Below are 17,604 nucleotides of genomic sequence, written 5' to 3' on the forward strand. Positions count from 1 at the left end.
AGTGCTTTTAGCCACTATGCTACCAGAGCTCCCTTCTGGCAAATAACAGATACTAAATTAAACAGTCAGGGATTTCATTTTACTTGGATCCACAGTCAACACCCATGGAAGCAGCAGTCAAGCAATCAGATGTCATGTGGCACTAGGCAAATATGCCGCGAAAGACCTCTTTCACGTGCTGAAGAGCAAAGATGTTTCTTTGAAAACTAAGGTGCGCCTAATCAAAGCCATGGTATTTTCAGTCACATATCAATTTTCATATGCATATGAAAGCTGCACAATGAATAAGGAAGACCAAAGAAGAGTTGATGCTTTTGCGTTGGCGAAGAATACTGAAAGTTCCATGGACTTCCAGAGGAATGAAGAAATCTGTCCCTGAGGAACTGCAGCTGGAATGTTCCTTGGAAGCAAGAATGGCCTGACTTTGTCTCACCTACTTTGGTCATATTGTCAGAAAGGACCTTTCCCTGGAGAAGGAGATCATGCTTGGTGAAGTCGAGGGTCAGACCCTCAACAGATGGACTGACACAGCGGCTGCAACGATGGGCTCAAGCACAGCAAGGATTGTGAGGACGGCACGGGACCAGGCAGCGTTTTGTTGTGTTGTGTGTTGAATCGCTTTGAGTCATAACAGACTTGATGGCACCTCACAACAACAACATTAAAAATAACTACTGTTGTTGCTCTATTGCTACCCAAAATTCTACAATGGAGGCACATTTTATCTTTTATCCTTTTGTTTTTGTTATTTTAATGTTTTTTCTGTCTTATTGGAAAATACTAGACTGGTACTGCACTAGAAATTAGAAAAAAATTATTGAAGGAATAATGTCATTTCAAAATACGGAGACATTTACAGACATCATGCAAGATGTTGCACTGCTCAGAATTGCAGGGAGAACAGTAAGGGTTTACAAAAGGTATAGTAAACAAAAGATCTGTGCTCACAGGCAGGTAGGGGTGGGGAGGAAGCCTAACAAGCTACAGACAAAGAGGTCAGCAAGTTGATGGGTTGTATCCTGAGGTGGTTCCCAGCCTGAGAGTTAGTACATCCTCAAAGTTGTTTAACAAAGCACTCATTCAGGGCTTCCTTTTCGGCCACATCTGAAGTCTGTCTCCTCTCTTAGTTACACATTTTACAAAGGGCTAGTATATAGGCAGTGGGAAAGCTCAGTGGGTGAGGATTTCATTGGGACTAAGAGTTGATCTCTATTTTAGCTACAAAGTTACTTACAAGTTCTTACCTCATTTATTTTCTGTTTTATTTCTCATCCTCCCGCTGACCAGTGGCCTTCTCTGGGGCCAGCTGAAAATTTTCTCATCAGACACTAAGCAAGTCTTTACCTTGGTTAGAAATCTTGACTTCTGCTTTTGTTTTTCGAACAGTAGAACTGTGACAAAAAGGCTGACTGGCGTTTTTTTCATTTCACAATGGGGTTTAATTTAGGCCTGAAGTCACCCACTTCAGGTATGTTAGTACCTCAGTTTTTCAAGATTCACATCCAAAGTTCTCACCTGGAGGTTCTCTTCGTTGAGCCGTTGGCTTCGGGGAGGCTTGACATGGCTGCCCGTGCTGGCCTTGACCTGGCAGATGTTTCAGGGAACGATCGGAATATGACCAGAGCAGGGAACTGCCGAAGGCTGTCTGCCAGGAGCAGAAAGCTGGGCATCACATACCCCATCCTTCTGGGCAGAGACCTTCCTCTGCTCTTCTCATCCAAGTCACATTATCACCCCACACAAGCTCACCCTCTGCCATGACACACAGCCATCCCACAGAGATGCTGGAAGAATCCTAGAATCAGAAATGTAGGGTAACGTTGGTTGTGTTGACATTTTATCTCTCTCAGATGGATAACATCCTGTGTTGTGAGCCTGCAGGAAAATCCCATGCCCTTTGTTTTTGGGAAAGAGATTGGAAATTGCCCATTTGGAAAGCTACTTGGCGGTATCACTATATCAGTGTCTACCATGTAGCCTAGATATCCCATGGTTCTAATTATTAAAAGTAATAATAATTAAAGGACATGTTGAGGCTGTATTCTTTTACTGGGTAAATCTCCAAGATAGGTGTTTTTATATTAAACATCAGAGTGCATGGGTGCATGTCTTTCTAACTTCTGTGGTTTTCTTTTCAGACATCCCTGTTCACACCATACCCGAGAATGCCGGTGAGTAGGGCCCCGTGGCTAGATGCTCTATGGGTGTCTTCTAGCTCCCAGCCCAAAAGGTGGTCACTGCCAGGCATCTGGACATCCAGCCCATGCCCTGCAGTGGTGTGGGAGGGCTCTGCAGGGCCCTGAGTCCTGCTTGGAGCAGCCAGCGTGGAACTAGGGCTGCTAGGAACCAGCACATAGGTGGGAGCAGTGGGCATCTTCCTGCGCGGACCCTTCTGTTTTCTAGTTCCTCTCCTCCCAACATTCTCCCCTTGCTGCCCCCCATGTGACTTACCTGAATTTGGCATTCCCTGGGTGAACCAGTCCATGGGTAGACCACATGGTTAGCACACTAGATTGCTAACCGAAAGGTTGGTGGTTCAAGGGCACTCAGAGGGCCCCAAGGAGCAAGGCCTGGCCATGTACTTCTAGAAAATCAGCCATCGAAACTCCAGGAATCAGTTCTAGTCTGACACATTTGAAGTTGCTTTGAGTCTGGGTCAACTCAGTGGCAAGTAGGTTTTTTTTAATTGTGATTTGGTGAAACTTTACAGAGCAAATTCATCTTCCATATAGCAGTTCATATACACTTTGTCTCATGTCATTGACTGTAGTCCCCCACAGCGCAACAGCTCTCTTCCTACTTCCTCCTCATAGTTAACTCTTCACTGTGTCCTTCCCTCCCATGCACTACTGCCCTGCCCCTGAGCTGTCTCCTTGTGCACACACAGCCCTTCTATTCTCCTATGATTGATCTCTCCAAGGAGTGTATCTATCTAATGTAAATGTTCAGCTCATATACCTGTCTTTTATTTGGCTGGAAGCCGCAGGAGTGGGTTCAACTCCAGATCTGAAGGGAAGCTAGGGGCCATAGTCTCAGTGGTTCTACCAGGCTCCATCAGGCCAGCAAACCTGGTCCCTTTCTTTTGTGGGGGTAGGGGTTGGGGGCTCTGGTGGCATAGTGTCTAAGACATTTGACTGCTAACCAGAAGGCTGGCAGTTCAAACCCACCAGCCACTTCTCAGAAGGAAGGTTGGGCAATCTACTTCCATAGAGATACTGCCTTGGAAACCCGAGGAGGGGTCTCTATGAGTCAAATCAACTTGATGGCAATGAGTTTGGTTTGTTTATGATTTTGAATTTTTTTTCACATTGTTCTCCCACTCTATCCAGGATCTCTGACATAGATCCCCCTCCTAGTGGTTGACACTGGTAGCTGGGATCCATCTAGTTCTTCTGGTCTCATAGTCATATAGGCTGGATTGAATGGCGTACCAGTCCCTTGGACTAATTGTTTCCATGTGTCTTTGGTTTTCTTCATTCTTCTTTGCTCTGGATGAGGCAACTAGTTTTTATGGCTTGAAATTCTCAACGGGCTCCAGATGGTTAGCATTTGTAAATTAAGAGAACATGGGAATGCAAGGAGCAGAAGACCCAGTGGACAGTGGTATAAGCAACATTGACCTCACCGAGGAAGGCTGCAGGGAGGCAAACAGTCCCAACCTGGTGCCATGTTGTGTGAACACCTCCCAGGCTACTTTTCTCTCCTTCTGCTCCACCATCTTCTTCTGCAGGGTGATTTCCATCATGCCTGTCCTGTCTGGGCCACAAGAGGGTCACTGTAGCCCTTGGGTTATGTCTGTGCAGGAAGAAGGAAGGGGAGGCACCAGCAAGCTCTCCCAGACCATGTTTTAGGCTGGGTTCTCCAAAGAAGCAAAACCAGTGAAGCTTTTATATATATAAAGAGAGAGGACTTTATCTCCAGGAAATGGCTCACCCAGTTGTAGAAGATGTCAAATCCCAAGTCCATGGATCAAATGTCAAGCTAGAGGCATCTCCTAACTCACGCAGCTGCAGAGGCTGGCGGATTCAAGATTTGCAGGTAGTATAGCAAACTGCTGGCTGCTGAGGCTGATGAATCCAAGACTAGCAAGTAACATAGCACATCGTTGGGTCACAGGCTGTGAAGGCAATAATTGCAAGATTGGCAGGCAACATGGCAGGCCACCGATTCAAGTCTCGGCCCTGGATATGATGACAGACCTTTTTGCAGGAGCAAAAAGCCAGAGACCTTTCTCAAAGCTCTTCCGTAGATACTGGAAGCAGGCCATGCTTAGAAGGCAGCTCCCCTTCAGCTAATTAGCTGCTCACAGCAGTTTCCACCATGGAGGTGATTACACTATGTCCAGTCTCATCCTGGGGAACAACTACATCCAGCTGCTAAGCCACTCAAAATCATGGCCCAGCCAAGTGAACACACAACCTCAACTACCACAAACCAGAACACAAAATCTTCCCCAGCCCCCAGCACCACCCTCCTCTTTTGTCCTTTCATCTCGTGGGCCAGACCACCTGGAGTTGCAAGGAAGGGTGGGAAGGCAAGTGTCTGACAAATGAGGATGGTTCCTGTGGTTAGGAGTTTCTGGGCAAGTGGTTAACGTGCTTGGCTGCAAACTGAAAAGCCGGAGGTTCAAGTCCACCTGGGGCACATGGAAGAAGCACCTTGTGATCTGAAGATGAGCCACTGCAAACCCACGGAGCACAGTTCCCCCGACACACATCAGGTCACCACCAGTTGCGTCAACTCACATGACTGGTTGAGACCTGTCAGGAGTATTGTCTTGAAGAGGACCACACTCCAAGGTTGACTTTTGTCAGCTTGGAAAGGTGGTTGGGGCAGATGGCTCTGTTGCCCTCCAGGACCAAGTTCAGATACTCTATCAGGGCCCACAAGCCCCCAGGCTGCCTGCTTTCCACCCGGGCTCCTTTCCCCTCAGCTTGGCCTGGCTGAGCTCGGTCCTGCTCCTTGGCACTAGGCCATCTGCTTTGGGCAGGGCCTGAGTACTGTGGCCTTTCTGCCCAGTGACCTGTCTCCACCCATGACAGGCTAGTTCTGACTTGGATACAGACTAAGCAATAGTTTGTGGACTTGGGGATGGAGAATTGCTGTTGATTCTGAGGAGATGGAATTATTTAGATGGTGGAACATGAAAGAGTTAGTGGGAGAGAGAAAAGTTACAAGTGGATGTTGGCATCAAAGGGAACCCAGAGACAGCGGACCTTGCTGGGCGTAGAGACAGAGGCTCGAAGCCAGTGGGCTTGTGTGCGGGAGGGCGTGGCCATTTCAGGGAGCGTTTATCTCTTCTGAAAAAGCCTCAAACATTTGAACAAAACAAAGGCTTCCCATCACTGCAACTTTGAGGGATTGTTTTCCTCCTCTTTTCCTGAATGGTCTTCAGAAAACGAGTGTTTCAGGAGCTCTCTATACTGTTGGGAGCACGAGGCCAGGACACGTGCCTCCACACATCTGCTCCCATGGTGTGAGTCTATTCTCAAAAGTTGGCCTGCTGCCCAACAGCAGACAACAGCAGAGAGACCCAAACGTCAGCAGTTGTCCTCTCCTTGCTTTCAGTGTTAAGTGGGTAACCTTGATAAAGCTTTAAAAAGATCTGCCTGGGCTTGGAAAGAACCAAGCCTGTGGAAGGACTGAGCCAGGTGCCAGGATCCTTGACCTTGGAGGTGACCCTCAGAGGAAGTGAGGAGGGGGGCCTCGCTGGACAGCATGGGCTTCAGGGGAAGTTGTTGGGAGATGCCCGTGGGGAAGTACAGGTTTGGGGGTGTCCCCTCCCTTGACTGAGAGAAGACTCCAAAGTGAGGCCCTCGCAGCTGCTGATGGAAGAGGTGTTGGCCCCCAGACCATGCCCAGCCCCCTCTGCCCCCTGAAAATGTGCCCATCAGTTTCTTCTCTGAGCCCGGACTCCACAATTATAAAACCAACTTCAAGACTGAATGTAAGTGATGTGTTTGCTTTTTTGTCACATGGAATGCCTTGAAGTTGGCTCCTGCAGAGGCAGGTGTGCACCATGTAACATTTACATCAACAGTGTCTTCACTTCGTGCACCTTCATATTCCTCCCACTCTCTCGGAAGAAGGGCTCCCTGGGAAAAGGCCTTAGCATGTCCACCACAGCGGACACAGTGCTAGTTGTCTTCTTTGCTTTGTCTCATCTAATGCTCAGCCGTCCTTGAGGGCATTGCTGACTGGCCTATTTCACAGGTGATAACACTGAGGCTCAGAGAAGCTGAGCACCTTGCAAAGGCCTCACTTTTGAGGTCGGGATTGTGGCTTGGCCTGTTGGTCATAATGCTGTGGCCAGACTGGTCCCTGCCTACTGCTGTGGTTCAAGTCTCACTCATCCTGCCAGGTGGAGGTGGCTCCCCCACAGACCATCCCACCCACCTCGCCCAGGTCACCCACTAACCTTCCTGTCCTCTTGCACTGTTGTCTCTGGGTCTCCCTCTCTTGGGTCCACCCTGAGACCCACAAGCTTCCATCTACTGAAGACACACATACCCATCCAGCTTGTCAAAGATCATTTCCAGAGCATTCCGCCTGTCCTGTCCTCTAGAATCTGGTGGGTGACCGGCTTCCTGCTGGGTCTGCACCTTTGTGGGAGCCCAGAAGCCACTTTCAGATGCAAATCAAGGAAATTGTGTCTACTAGATAGAAAGAAAGAAAAAAAAAAGATTCACTGGGGGTTCTTGCTGATTCTCTCTGGGCCTACCTCCATTGCCATGGCAACCGTGTTTGTATTGCTGGGCTTGGATGGTGTTATTCTTTATGGCTTCTCCCTGCCCTCTCTAGTGAGTGCCTTGAGAGGCCCTGCAGGGCAGGAACAGGTGTGGGACAGGAAGGTACAGGGGCTAGGTGAGCAGCACAATTAAGGGAGAGAATAGAACAAGGAGGAGGAGTGGTGGGACAGCCAAATTCCTGCTGCTCCCACATCCAAGCCTGAGGATGTTGTGCTGCTGGCTGCAGCCCCAGTGAAGTCATGAGGCGGCCATGGGGATGGACGGTTTGAGAGAGCAGGGACCTGTAGGTGACGTGCAGATCCCCTTATCTGGAGACAGTACATAAGAGAGGGAACCCATCCCCGTCCCCGTCCCTTAACTAGAGGAAGGACAGGCTGCTCAAACTTGGAGAAATTATAGGTCAGGACTCAAGAAGGACTTGTCAGAGGGGTTAGTAGATGGTTCAGAAGCAGCCATCTCTGGTGGCCCAGTGCAACTCTGGCCTCAGAGAGTCCTCCAGGATGCCACATGCCATGCCCTGAGGTTACAAGGGTGACACTGAGCTCCAGGATAGCTTTTGACTTGTCACATGTCAACAGTGCAGTCAGTAGGGAAAGAAACCATTGGTGTTCAGGCATCCAACAACTATTGGTTGCCAGCCTACTGTGCATGGGTGTGGTGGGGCACGATCTGCTGATGCCCAGGCCAGGGCCAGGGGCCTACTGTGCGCTGGTGCAGTGAAGAGCACCATTTCCCGACATCCCTACTGGGGCTGGGGACCTACTGTGCGCTGGTGCGTGGGGTGCCATCTCCTGAAGCCCAGGCCAGGGCTGTGGGCCTACTGTGTGACAGTGCAGTGAGACGGATACCATCTCCTGACACCCAGGCCAGGGCCGCAGGCCTACTCTGCATCAGTTTTGTGAGGCGTGCCATCTCCCAGTGCCCAGGCCAGGGCTGGGGACCTGCTGTGCACCAGTGTGGTGAGGAGCACCATCTGCTGACATCCAGGCCAGAGAGGGAATGTCTTGAGTATCTATGAGCCCCAAAGTCCCTCTGGCAGCCTAATCACCCAGGAGTCTTGAGCCTGTCTCACTGCCACCTGCAACCCCGCCCCCCCCAACACTGACAGTGAAGAGGCATCGGCCTTCCCCTGGTGCACGGCCTGCAGTAAGCCCTTTGTCCTTATGTGCTGCATCGCCACGAGCCTGGAGGACCAGGCAGAGAATTTTGCAAACACCCACCACTGGAAATTTCCTAGAAGGACCATGGTGGAGATCATGGTAGTATTGTGGCCTGGTCTCCTAGGGCTGCCCTAAGAAAAGACCACAACGGGGCTGGCTTTAAAGAGCAGGATTATATTTATTTCTTACACTGGAGGCTACAAGTTCGAGGTAGGGCCTTGGCAATGTGGATTCTTTCTTTGGCTTTGAGAGGGGAACTGTCCAGGCCTCCCCCCAGCTTGTGGGGCTGCCAGCAATCCTTGGCACCTTCTGCTGGCCGTGGCTGCATCTGTCGCCACTGTCACATGGCATCTGTCCTCCCCGTGTAGCTCTACTTCCATGTCCTTCCTTCTCTTATAAAAGATGCTACTCACGCAGGACAGAATTTCGCATTCTCATGGAATCCAGATTTTCTGGTGTCATGGAGGCTGGGGGAACCTTGACACTATTGGCCTGAGATCATCTTTAAACTTGAAGCCAAAATATCTACAGAAGTCTTCCTTCAACCAAACAACAGTTTAGCCGATGTATCTATATGGGATCGAATGGACAATGGCAACTCGGAAGGTTAGACAGCAACCTTCGGGGGCAGTGATTTATGTCAGTGAGGGATGGACAGTTTGGAAGAGGAGGATGAGAATGGCTGTGCAGCTCCCAGGTTGTAATCAGCGTCACTGGATTGGACACGTAGGAAGTGTCGACTTGGTGTTTGTTCTGCTGTGTGTAGTTTCAATAATACCAAAAATAAATTATTATTATTTTTTAAGAAAGATGCTTCTAAAGAACCAGGAGTAGTATGCGCTCTCCCTGCTCTGACAGCAGACTGCAAAGAGAAGCCTGATTTCACAAATACAGTCACAGGGTTCAGTGCGTCTTTGTGAATTAAATTCAGCTCAGCCCGTAGCCTGGGGCAGCTGCTGGGAAAGGAGGTAGAGGTGGGGATGAGCCCCCCAGTGAAAAGCTCTTCTGTGACATTGCCACGAAGCACTTTGCACACAGGGTCTCATTGCCTCTGCCTCCCAAGGAGGGCAACAGTGTAGATTCCAGTGGACGGGTGATGGGCAGAGTCACGCAGGCCCTAACTGGGGTCACTCAGTAGCTTGGGAGGGGAGGGCAGTAGAGGCCCTGCCTCTAGTCCCACTTCTGGGGTCTGTGTCTAGTGGGACAGACTGATCCAGACTGAGGTAGGAAGAGGCTTTGTTTGGAGGCAGAAGGGGGCGAATCTGCCCCGGACAGAAGTTTCCCTGGGGAAGCAGTTCTCACCACAGAACTGAGGGTGAGGAAGAGTAGGTCAGGCTCTAATGGGTGGGGAGGGAAGAGCCCCAGCAGAGGGGCAGTCTCTGGGGGTGGGCACTGAGCGGGTGCATACCAGGACCGGGGTGTGTGGCTTGAGCTGAGGGGCCTGCACTGCATGTGGGGGCTGTGCCCCTGGCTGACCTGTTCTGCATTCTCCATCAACAGGGGGAGCGGGGCCCCAAAGGAGAGAAGGGTGATGCCGGCGTGCCCGGGGAGCCGGTGAGTCCCGCACCCTGTGCCCATGTCCATGCCTTGTGCAGCTGCTCACCTGTCCAGGGGGGTATCCAAGGGTCACCAGCTACAGGGATCAGCCCAACCACAGGAGCCATGAGCTGAGTGCAGCCCCTTCCTTCCTCTTCCTCCCTTGGGACATGTTTCCCCTCCCCCTGGCTGTGCCCACCCCACTGCATCTGCCCAGAAAGGCTCAGGGAGACTGTTCATGGACGGTCATTTCATTGCAGGGATCACAGGGCCATCCCGGAGAACTGGGCCCTCGAGGACCCCCTGGACCGCCGGTAAGGAAGCCAACTCTCTCTCCTGGGTTATCTCTGGGTCTCTGAAGCCCCATGTCCCCTCTGCTACTCCCTTGCTGCCCTGGCCACTCTCACCTGGCATTCCTGGAATGCCCACCAGGGGGCACTGCCACATAACACCTCAAGACCTGCGAGCCTCTTGTTGGTCCCCTGGGGGGAGAGGTCATCACAAGGCTCCCTCAAACACAGCCATGGGGCCTGGGCCTTGCCTCTAGTCCCAAGATGTCCTTACCCTGTCATGAAAGAGTTGATGCCCAGCTCCCACCTGCTGTCCCTCCCTGGTGTGTGGTACACAGCCATATTGGAACTGTTAGATTCTCAGAAACAGGAAGCCCCTCTCCCCCAACCTTCAGTGGCTGCTCTGGTCAATGACACCCGATGTGCGTTCATATTTTTATTCTCATACAATAGTCTCAGTTTTAGCTTGTCCGGAGGTCTCTCTTGGGCAGTGATTCAAGTTCCCTGAGAGGCACGGATTGTAGGGCCTGTTGGAGCAGCGTGTCTTGGGTTCAAGCATTGCGTGGTCAGTTGCCAGCCCTGTGAGCCTGGGCGGTCCCACCTCAGTAACTTGAAGGGTCAGTGGGAACACCCACTTCCTGGCTGGTTGTGAGGATGACACGTTGTTGTTAGCTGAGGTCCAGTCAGTTCTAACTCGCGTTAACCCCATGTGTGCAGAGTTCACCTGCCCCACAGCGTCTGAAAGCTGTGACCTCAGAAGCAGATTGCCAGGCCAGGCGTGTCTTCCGAGGCTCCACTTGAACCGCCAGCCCTGTGGTTTTAGTCCAGTGCTCACCATTCACGACAGCCAGAGTATGGGAGTGCAGAGCTCAGCAAAAGGGCACGCACCGTGACTCTCCGCACCTTTGACCCTGCTCCCGTCCTTCTGGTTTGGGTCAACTGACCCCGATGAGCATGGGTCTCCCAGGGGGCTCTCCCAGGAGGGGAGGACATGTTGCCCATGATGTCTTACGTCCCCCTTTTTCTTTCCTGTGTAGGGTACCAAGGGACAAGAAGGAGACCGTGGGGGGCCCGGAGCAGCTGGCAACCCGGTGAGTCCTCGCATCCCCTGTGGAGCCCACTCTGCACGCGCTCTGCTCCGGCGGAGTAGGAGGGGCGGGCCGACAGTGGGCTGCAGCAGAGTGACCGGCCAGGGCTGGAGGCCTCTGGGGCGGCACTGTTCTTGGGTCACCCTGGCCACAGAGACGCCTCCAGCATTCTGTGGCTCGTCCGCACGGACACACACAGACCTCGTTCACAGGCCTGTGATATTCAGTGGTGTGCCCACAAGCATATCCAGCACACACCTGGGCACACGCACTGACGCACTCACATACGTGTGAACCCCTCTACAAAAACACCCTCGTGCCACGTGCACGCCTGTGCCTGTTCTGCTGCTGGGTGCCTGCCTCACCCGTATTCCCTGCGTTGCGGATCCAGGGGAGTGTCTGATCCCACACCACACCCACCACACCCACGGCGTCGCCTTGCTCCCCGCCCCGGCCGACTAGAGTCCAGTCAGTGCACAGAGCTTAGGCTCAGCCGTGGCACCAACTCCTGCCTCAGCTGGGTTTACTGGGTCCCCCGGGTGCATTGACGCTGCGAGAAGCACAACAAGCAGTCGGCAGGTCCCCATTCGCTCTGAGGACGCAGGTATGAGAGTGAGAGCGCAGCTCCTGCTGCAAAGCCCTCCTGTGACTTTGTGGCCTGTGCCTGGGGCCAAGTGTCCCATGTGCACACCATGGAGAGGGGGTGGACGGCACGCCCCTCCCTGTTGGCAGAGAGATCTCTGAACCCAGCTCAGCTTGGAAGCAGAGTGTGAGTGAGGAGGCTGGGTACACTTGGGGGCACTGAGCTGAAAACCACAGCGCCCAGGGCAGTGGGGAGCAACATGTGGAGGGGCCGGCCCCCAGCCCCAGGAGGGTTCTTGCTCCATGCACATACACACATGCACATACACCACACACATAACACACCAAACACACACACACTGACTCTCCATGCACACACAAAAAAACATACCACACACCATACATACTCTCCATGCACACGCACATCACACACCACACACATCACACCACACACTCACTCTCCATGCACACACATGTACACACACACACACACCAGACACTCACAGTCTCCATGCACAAACACCCCCACATATCCCCCACACCACACACTACACACACTCCTACACCACACACATCACATACACTCACTCTCCAAGCAAACACACACCACACACACTCACTTTCCATGCATACATATGCACATGCACCACACATATAGTTACACATCACTCACACTCTCCTTGCACATGTGCACATACATACACACTACACATCACACACTTGCATACACACACCATATACACTCTCCATGCACACACCTACACCACACTTCCCTCCACACCACACATACACCACACATTTATAAACACACACCACACTCTTATAAACACACACCACACACTCTTATACAGACACCACACACACTCTCATAACACTCTCCATACATGCACACAAATGCACACATGCCACACGTACAGACACCACAATCTTGTACACACACTGCACACACTCAAATACTTTATGTGTACACACATACATGCATACCCCACACATCCCCCACATGACACAAAGCACATACACTCACATACACCACAGACTTGTGTACACATACTGCACACACATTCACATACTCTCTGTGCAGATATAAATTTACACACTCCACACACTGATATACTCACACCACACACTCTCTCCATGCACACATATATATGCACATACACTATACATGTAGTTATACACACCACACATTCACACAATCTCTCCATGCACACACATACACACACTATACATGCCCACATACCACATACTTATATATACACCACACACACACTTTCCCCATGCACACACATCCATTCACACAACACATATACTTTGACATGCTACACATTTATATACACATACCACACACACTATCCTGTGCTCACACATGTACACACAGCACACATACACTTCTGCACACCATACACTTATATACACAGACCTCCATGAACACATACACATGCAAAGCTACACTTACACACACCACATGTTAATACACACACACCACACCCTTATATACATACACCACACATCACTGACACATACCACATATCCACACAGAGTCCTGCTCAGATTCACACTTACACTCTTATGCTCACACAAGCATGCACCCTCACATGCACTCACACGTACACCACACTTACATTTGCACACATATCACTTACATTCTTACACATAAAATACAAGTACACACTTCCAGACACGCTCATTTACACACTTACATGTCTCCATGCCACACATGCACACCCACACACTTGTGCGCACACACATACACACCTTTGTATATACACCACACACTCATACAGTGACATGCTCATACACACACTCTCCTGCACACACATCACACACACCCCACACTCACACACACCCCACACACCTCTGCTCCCCTCCCATATGCCTTCCCTCTACAAATGGTGCCTGTGTCTTCAGAGTGAACTACGCTGACATCGCTCCAGTCACACTTGGCCTCCCCAGGAGCTCCTCCCTCGCCCTCTACCAGCCAGTGGCCTCCAAGCCCTGGCCTTTCCTCCTGTGTGTCCTTGGGGCATGCCTCTTTCTACCACCCAGGGCCAGCCACTGCCAACCCTCATACTCTCTCTGGTCTCCAAGGCTGGCCACACCCTTCCAGCTGACCTTCGTTAGACCACAGTGTTTTCTCTCCAACACACACCCAAACAGTCTCTCTATTTCCAGTGTTCCCTTTCCCCTGAACTGAGAGGAAAGGCCAGACCCCCTGAGACCCTGCCATGACCAGGGCTGTGTCTCCTCACCTCCTGACCCCACCCTCACCACACACACGCACAAACTCTGCCTCATTGTGATGGAGCTTGCCAGGTTCCTCCAGCCTTGCTCGACTCTCCCACTCTGCTCCACTCTGAGCCCTTCTGTGAATTGGCTTGCTGGGGTGCCCCAGAGTCACACAGAAGGGTCTAGATGTGTGGGGAGGGGGTGTCAGGTTAGATGAAACCCCAGTAAATTGAGCAGGAGGCAGGTTTAGGGAGAAAGTGGGATCTACTCCTGTAATGAATACATTTGGCCTTTCTGAACTCCTATCTCTGAACAGGGAGCTTCTGGACCTGCAGGACCCCCTGGTCCCAGTGGCCCTCCAGGAGGTGTGGTGAGTACTCAAGGCAGCACAAGAACACCAGCGTTAGTTGTGGGCTCCCATTGTCCAGCCGCCAAGTTGTATATTCTCCCTGAATCTCAGAGGTATAGGTAACACGACAGGTGTGTGTTAAGCGGTCTGATCTGTGAAGTGTACAACTAGCCCCAGAGGAGAAGCAGATAGAGATGGGGATGGGGCCTGAGGCTCAGAAGTCAGGAAGTGTGGATCTGTCTTCATCTCTGACAGGCTAGGAGCTGGTGGGAAGCAGAGGGGCAGAAGTGTAGTTACTGACTGTAAAGGGGCCTGGCTGCCCTTCCCTGTGGGCCCTTCACTGGTCGTCTTTAATTCACCATGTCAGTAACTTTCCTTTCTTCAGGGCCCCCCTGGAACCAGAGGCCCCCCTGGGAAAGATGGGGAGCATGGCGAGAAGGTAAGATGCAGTGTCAGGTTCTGTGTGTGACTGTCTATTCGGAACATCTTAATGAGGCCAGGAAGGAGGCTCTTGAGCTACAATGGCCAGCTTAGGACCCAGGACTCAGCAGAGCCTTTCCAAGTGGAAGGTGTGAGAATCAACAGAGACCACCCACCAGAGAACAAGGCCCCCCAGAACCCAATGCCTTTGAGTTGATTCCAACTCAATAGCAACCATATAGGACAGAGTAGAATTGTCCCATAGGGTTTCCAAGGCTGTAAATCTTTATGGAAGCAAACTGCCTCATCTTTCTCCTGCAGAGAAGCTAGTGGGTTTGAACCACTGAACTTTTGGTTAGTGACCAAATTCTTGACCACTGTGCCACCAGAGAGCAAGCAGAGGTTGCGTATTGAGAGCTTGCTGCCGTGAGGGAGTGGGCCACCGTCACTTGCATTCAGCAGAGGGTCAGGGGCTGGCAAGGGAGTGCCAGCTTGACTGTGAGGAAGGGGCCAGCTTCACGTGTGGTGTGGTTGGAGGCTGGTGATGTGGGGAAGCGGGAGCAGGCTAATAGAACCAGGGCTCAAGTGAGGTTGATGGTAGTGCCTGCCTTTGAGTGAGCTCTGATCATGACGTCCTTATGGATAACAGAATTGCCCAGCACGCACCATGGTTCAGTCCATTGTTGTGGCAATTGACTCTCAGGGAAGAGTCTCTTGTTTTCATTGACCCTCTGCTGTGCTAACCGTGGGGTTCTTTTCTGGCTATTGGTCTTTCCCAAAGACGTGTCCAGGATAAGCAAGCAGAAATCCTGTCATCTGGCTTCTGATAACACTGATGTGATTGGTTAGGTTGGCAAATTGAACTTTCTCTGGTTGGTCCTGAGTTGGAACCAGAGGCAACATCTAGAGAAACTGGTCATTGTTGGCCAAGTTCTGACTGTTTGGGGCCAGTTATTCAAAAGGTTGTGTTCTGGCTTCCTGGGTGTTGCTCCAGAGGTTGTGGGTCACAGTTCTGTTGTCATAGTGGTCTGGCCATTGTCCATTTGCATGCTTATTGTCTCAGGGAAGAGAGGAGGCTGTGAACTCTCATCATCTCATTTATCCCTCCTCACAGAGCTGTGAATTGGATGAATCCCCATGTGACAGAGGTGGAGACTGAAGCTCCAATAGGTTAATTGATTTGCCCTAAGTCTCATAGCTAGGGAGCCACAAAGCTAGGTGTGTCCACATCTGTCTGACTTCAAACCCTGCTTTCTCACCATTCAGTCCACCAAAGCAGCCATCCCACAGCTGTGCTGCCAGTTAAGCTTTGAGCAAGAGCATTATTTATTGAGAAGAAGAGAGACACTATCCCCCCCAAAACCACCAACATCCCAGGATCCAAGGAGGAGAATCTACCCTGGAGAATAGAGCTCCCATGTCACACTGCTCTGACCACGCATTTTTAGGACACGTCTCTGATGTTTACTGATACTGAGCCAGAGCATGGGGAAACAGGCACTCACTTCACTGATTCAGCTGGGCTGACTTGGGCTTCAGATTCAGTCAGATGTCTGCTCTCCTATCTTACCCTGTCTTAGCTGAAGTATCTCAACTGGGGTGAAAAACAGTTCTTCACCAGGGCCACTTCCCTGCCCCCAACCGCAGGTTTTCCACAAACGGGGTCCCAGCACCCACTCAGTCCCCACTGGGTCTCCATAGAAGCACACACAAATCTAAGCATCTTAACATGAATTTCCTCAAGTCTACTCTACCTGGAGCCTTTTAAAGGAGTGACTTCTCTTTTATCTTGCAGCAAGATGTAGCAAGAGTAGATGTAAATGTTTGAATTTTGGCCCAAAGTTTGAATTTAGAGATACACATTGCAGAGGGAAAAATTATTTACCTTAGAGAACAAATGTTGAATCAACCTGTGGATGGCATTTTGGGGTTTGGGGAATGTTAGTGGATGGGGCAATGTTAGCTGCTGGTGCTAACTTTATAGCACCTCACAACAAGATGATTATAAGATCATTTTTTTTGCGAACCAGGTGCTAAAAATATTTTGGACCAAAAGAAAATACAGCATGTCTTAGCCTGCAGTGGTGGATGGAGGCATTTGTGTAAGGGAAGAGGGCCCAGCCTCATCTGCTCTGCCTTGACTATAGTGTGTCCAGAGAAAGAGCTTGATTCCTAGTGGCATGTAAGCAGGGCATTGGTTAACTAGAAGGAGTGATGAGAATTAGGGGGTTTTGAGGGCTAGTTGAGCATTCAGGGAGCTCTGGCGCTACAGATTTTAAAGCACTGGACTGTGAACCAACAGGCTGATGGTTGGAACCCACCAAGATGTGGCAGTCTGTGCCCATCAACATTACAGCTTGGGAAGACTTCTGTTAAGATGGCAGAATAGGCAGATAAGCTGCACAGACCCTCTTCAGCAAAGAAAAGGGAAACCAATTGACATAGATACAGAAGATAATCCTTGGAGCCCTGAGCTTTGAAAGGAAGGATACAAAAGTGGATTAAATACCAACTAGCAGAAGAACATGAATGAAAACAGTAAGTAAGGAGACAAACAGAACTGCAGACTATTAGCTGTCCTGACAGCACAGACAGCCTGAATATTTCCAAGTGGTGTTAGGACCTGAGAATTAACCTAAAAATCAGCCCTGCTCACCAAAGCCTGCATGGACTACTGCATGAGTAGCTGATGACTAAAAAATGAAACATCAAAGAAGGCGACAAACTGAGCTGTGGACTCTCAGCTATCGGGAGGATGCAGCCATTTTGAATGTTTACACATGGTGACCATTTTGGATATTTAAAATGACAGCATTCGTGTTCAGATTCTAGGGACCTAAGAATAGGCTCTGATTGCCAAAGACAGCATGGACATATTGGAGGCTGATGACAGGAATGGAGATAGGTGGTGAGTGCATAAGTGCTGCCAACTAGGGACTAGAGGAGCACAGGATCCTGCTTACTCAGATAACATCCAGACCAAACAAAGAAATGAAAATCTTGGGCAAATTACTCCAATATACAGTCACCAATTAAATATAAACACAAAAATATCACAATGTCTTGGAGACAACAGACCATCACAGTTCATGTGAAGAACCAAGATAAAGCAGTAGAAAGAAGGGACCAGGATGCAGACTCAGAACACATCCCTGGGGAAGAAGCAGAATCTTCAATGGATTGAGAGACAGATCAAGGAAAATA

The 17,604-nt window shown here is 50.6% G+C and overlaps 1 protein-coding gene across 1 annotated transcript in view; it reads left to right on the plus strand.

The window, feature by feature from the left end:
* Positions 1–17,604, plus strand: part of COL22A1 (collagen type XXII alpha 1 chain) — a 291,312-nt gene that overhangs the window by 154,450 nt on the left and 119,258 nt on the right. Inside the window, exons 28-33 of the mRNA XM_007940570.1 lie at positions 2,139–2,171; positions 9,410–9,463; positions 9,706–9,759; positions 10,773–10,826; positions 13,948–14,001; positions 14,366–14,419. Coding sequence (XP_007938761.1) covers positions 2,139–2,171; positions 9,410–9,463; positions 9,706–9,759; positions 10,773–10,826; positions 13,948–14,001; positions 14,366–14,419 — 303 coding nt within the window. The remainder of the gene's footprint in view (positions 1–2,138; positions 2,172–9,409; positions 9,464–9,705; positions 9,760–10,772; positions 10,827–13,947; positions 14,002–14,365; positions 14,420–17,604) is intronic.

This window comes from Orycteropus afer, unplaced genomic scaffold (assembly GCF_000298275.1).
Source record: "Orycteropus afer afer isolate SDZICR_OR568_19922 unplaced genomic scaffold, OryAfe1.0 scaffold00069, whole genome shotgun sequence".
Taxonomy (NCBI): domain Eukaryota; kingdom Metazoa; phylum Chordata; class Mammalia; order Tubulidentata; family Orycteropodidae; genus Orycteropus; species Orycteropus afer.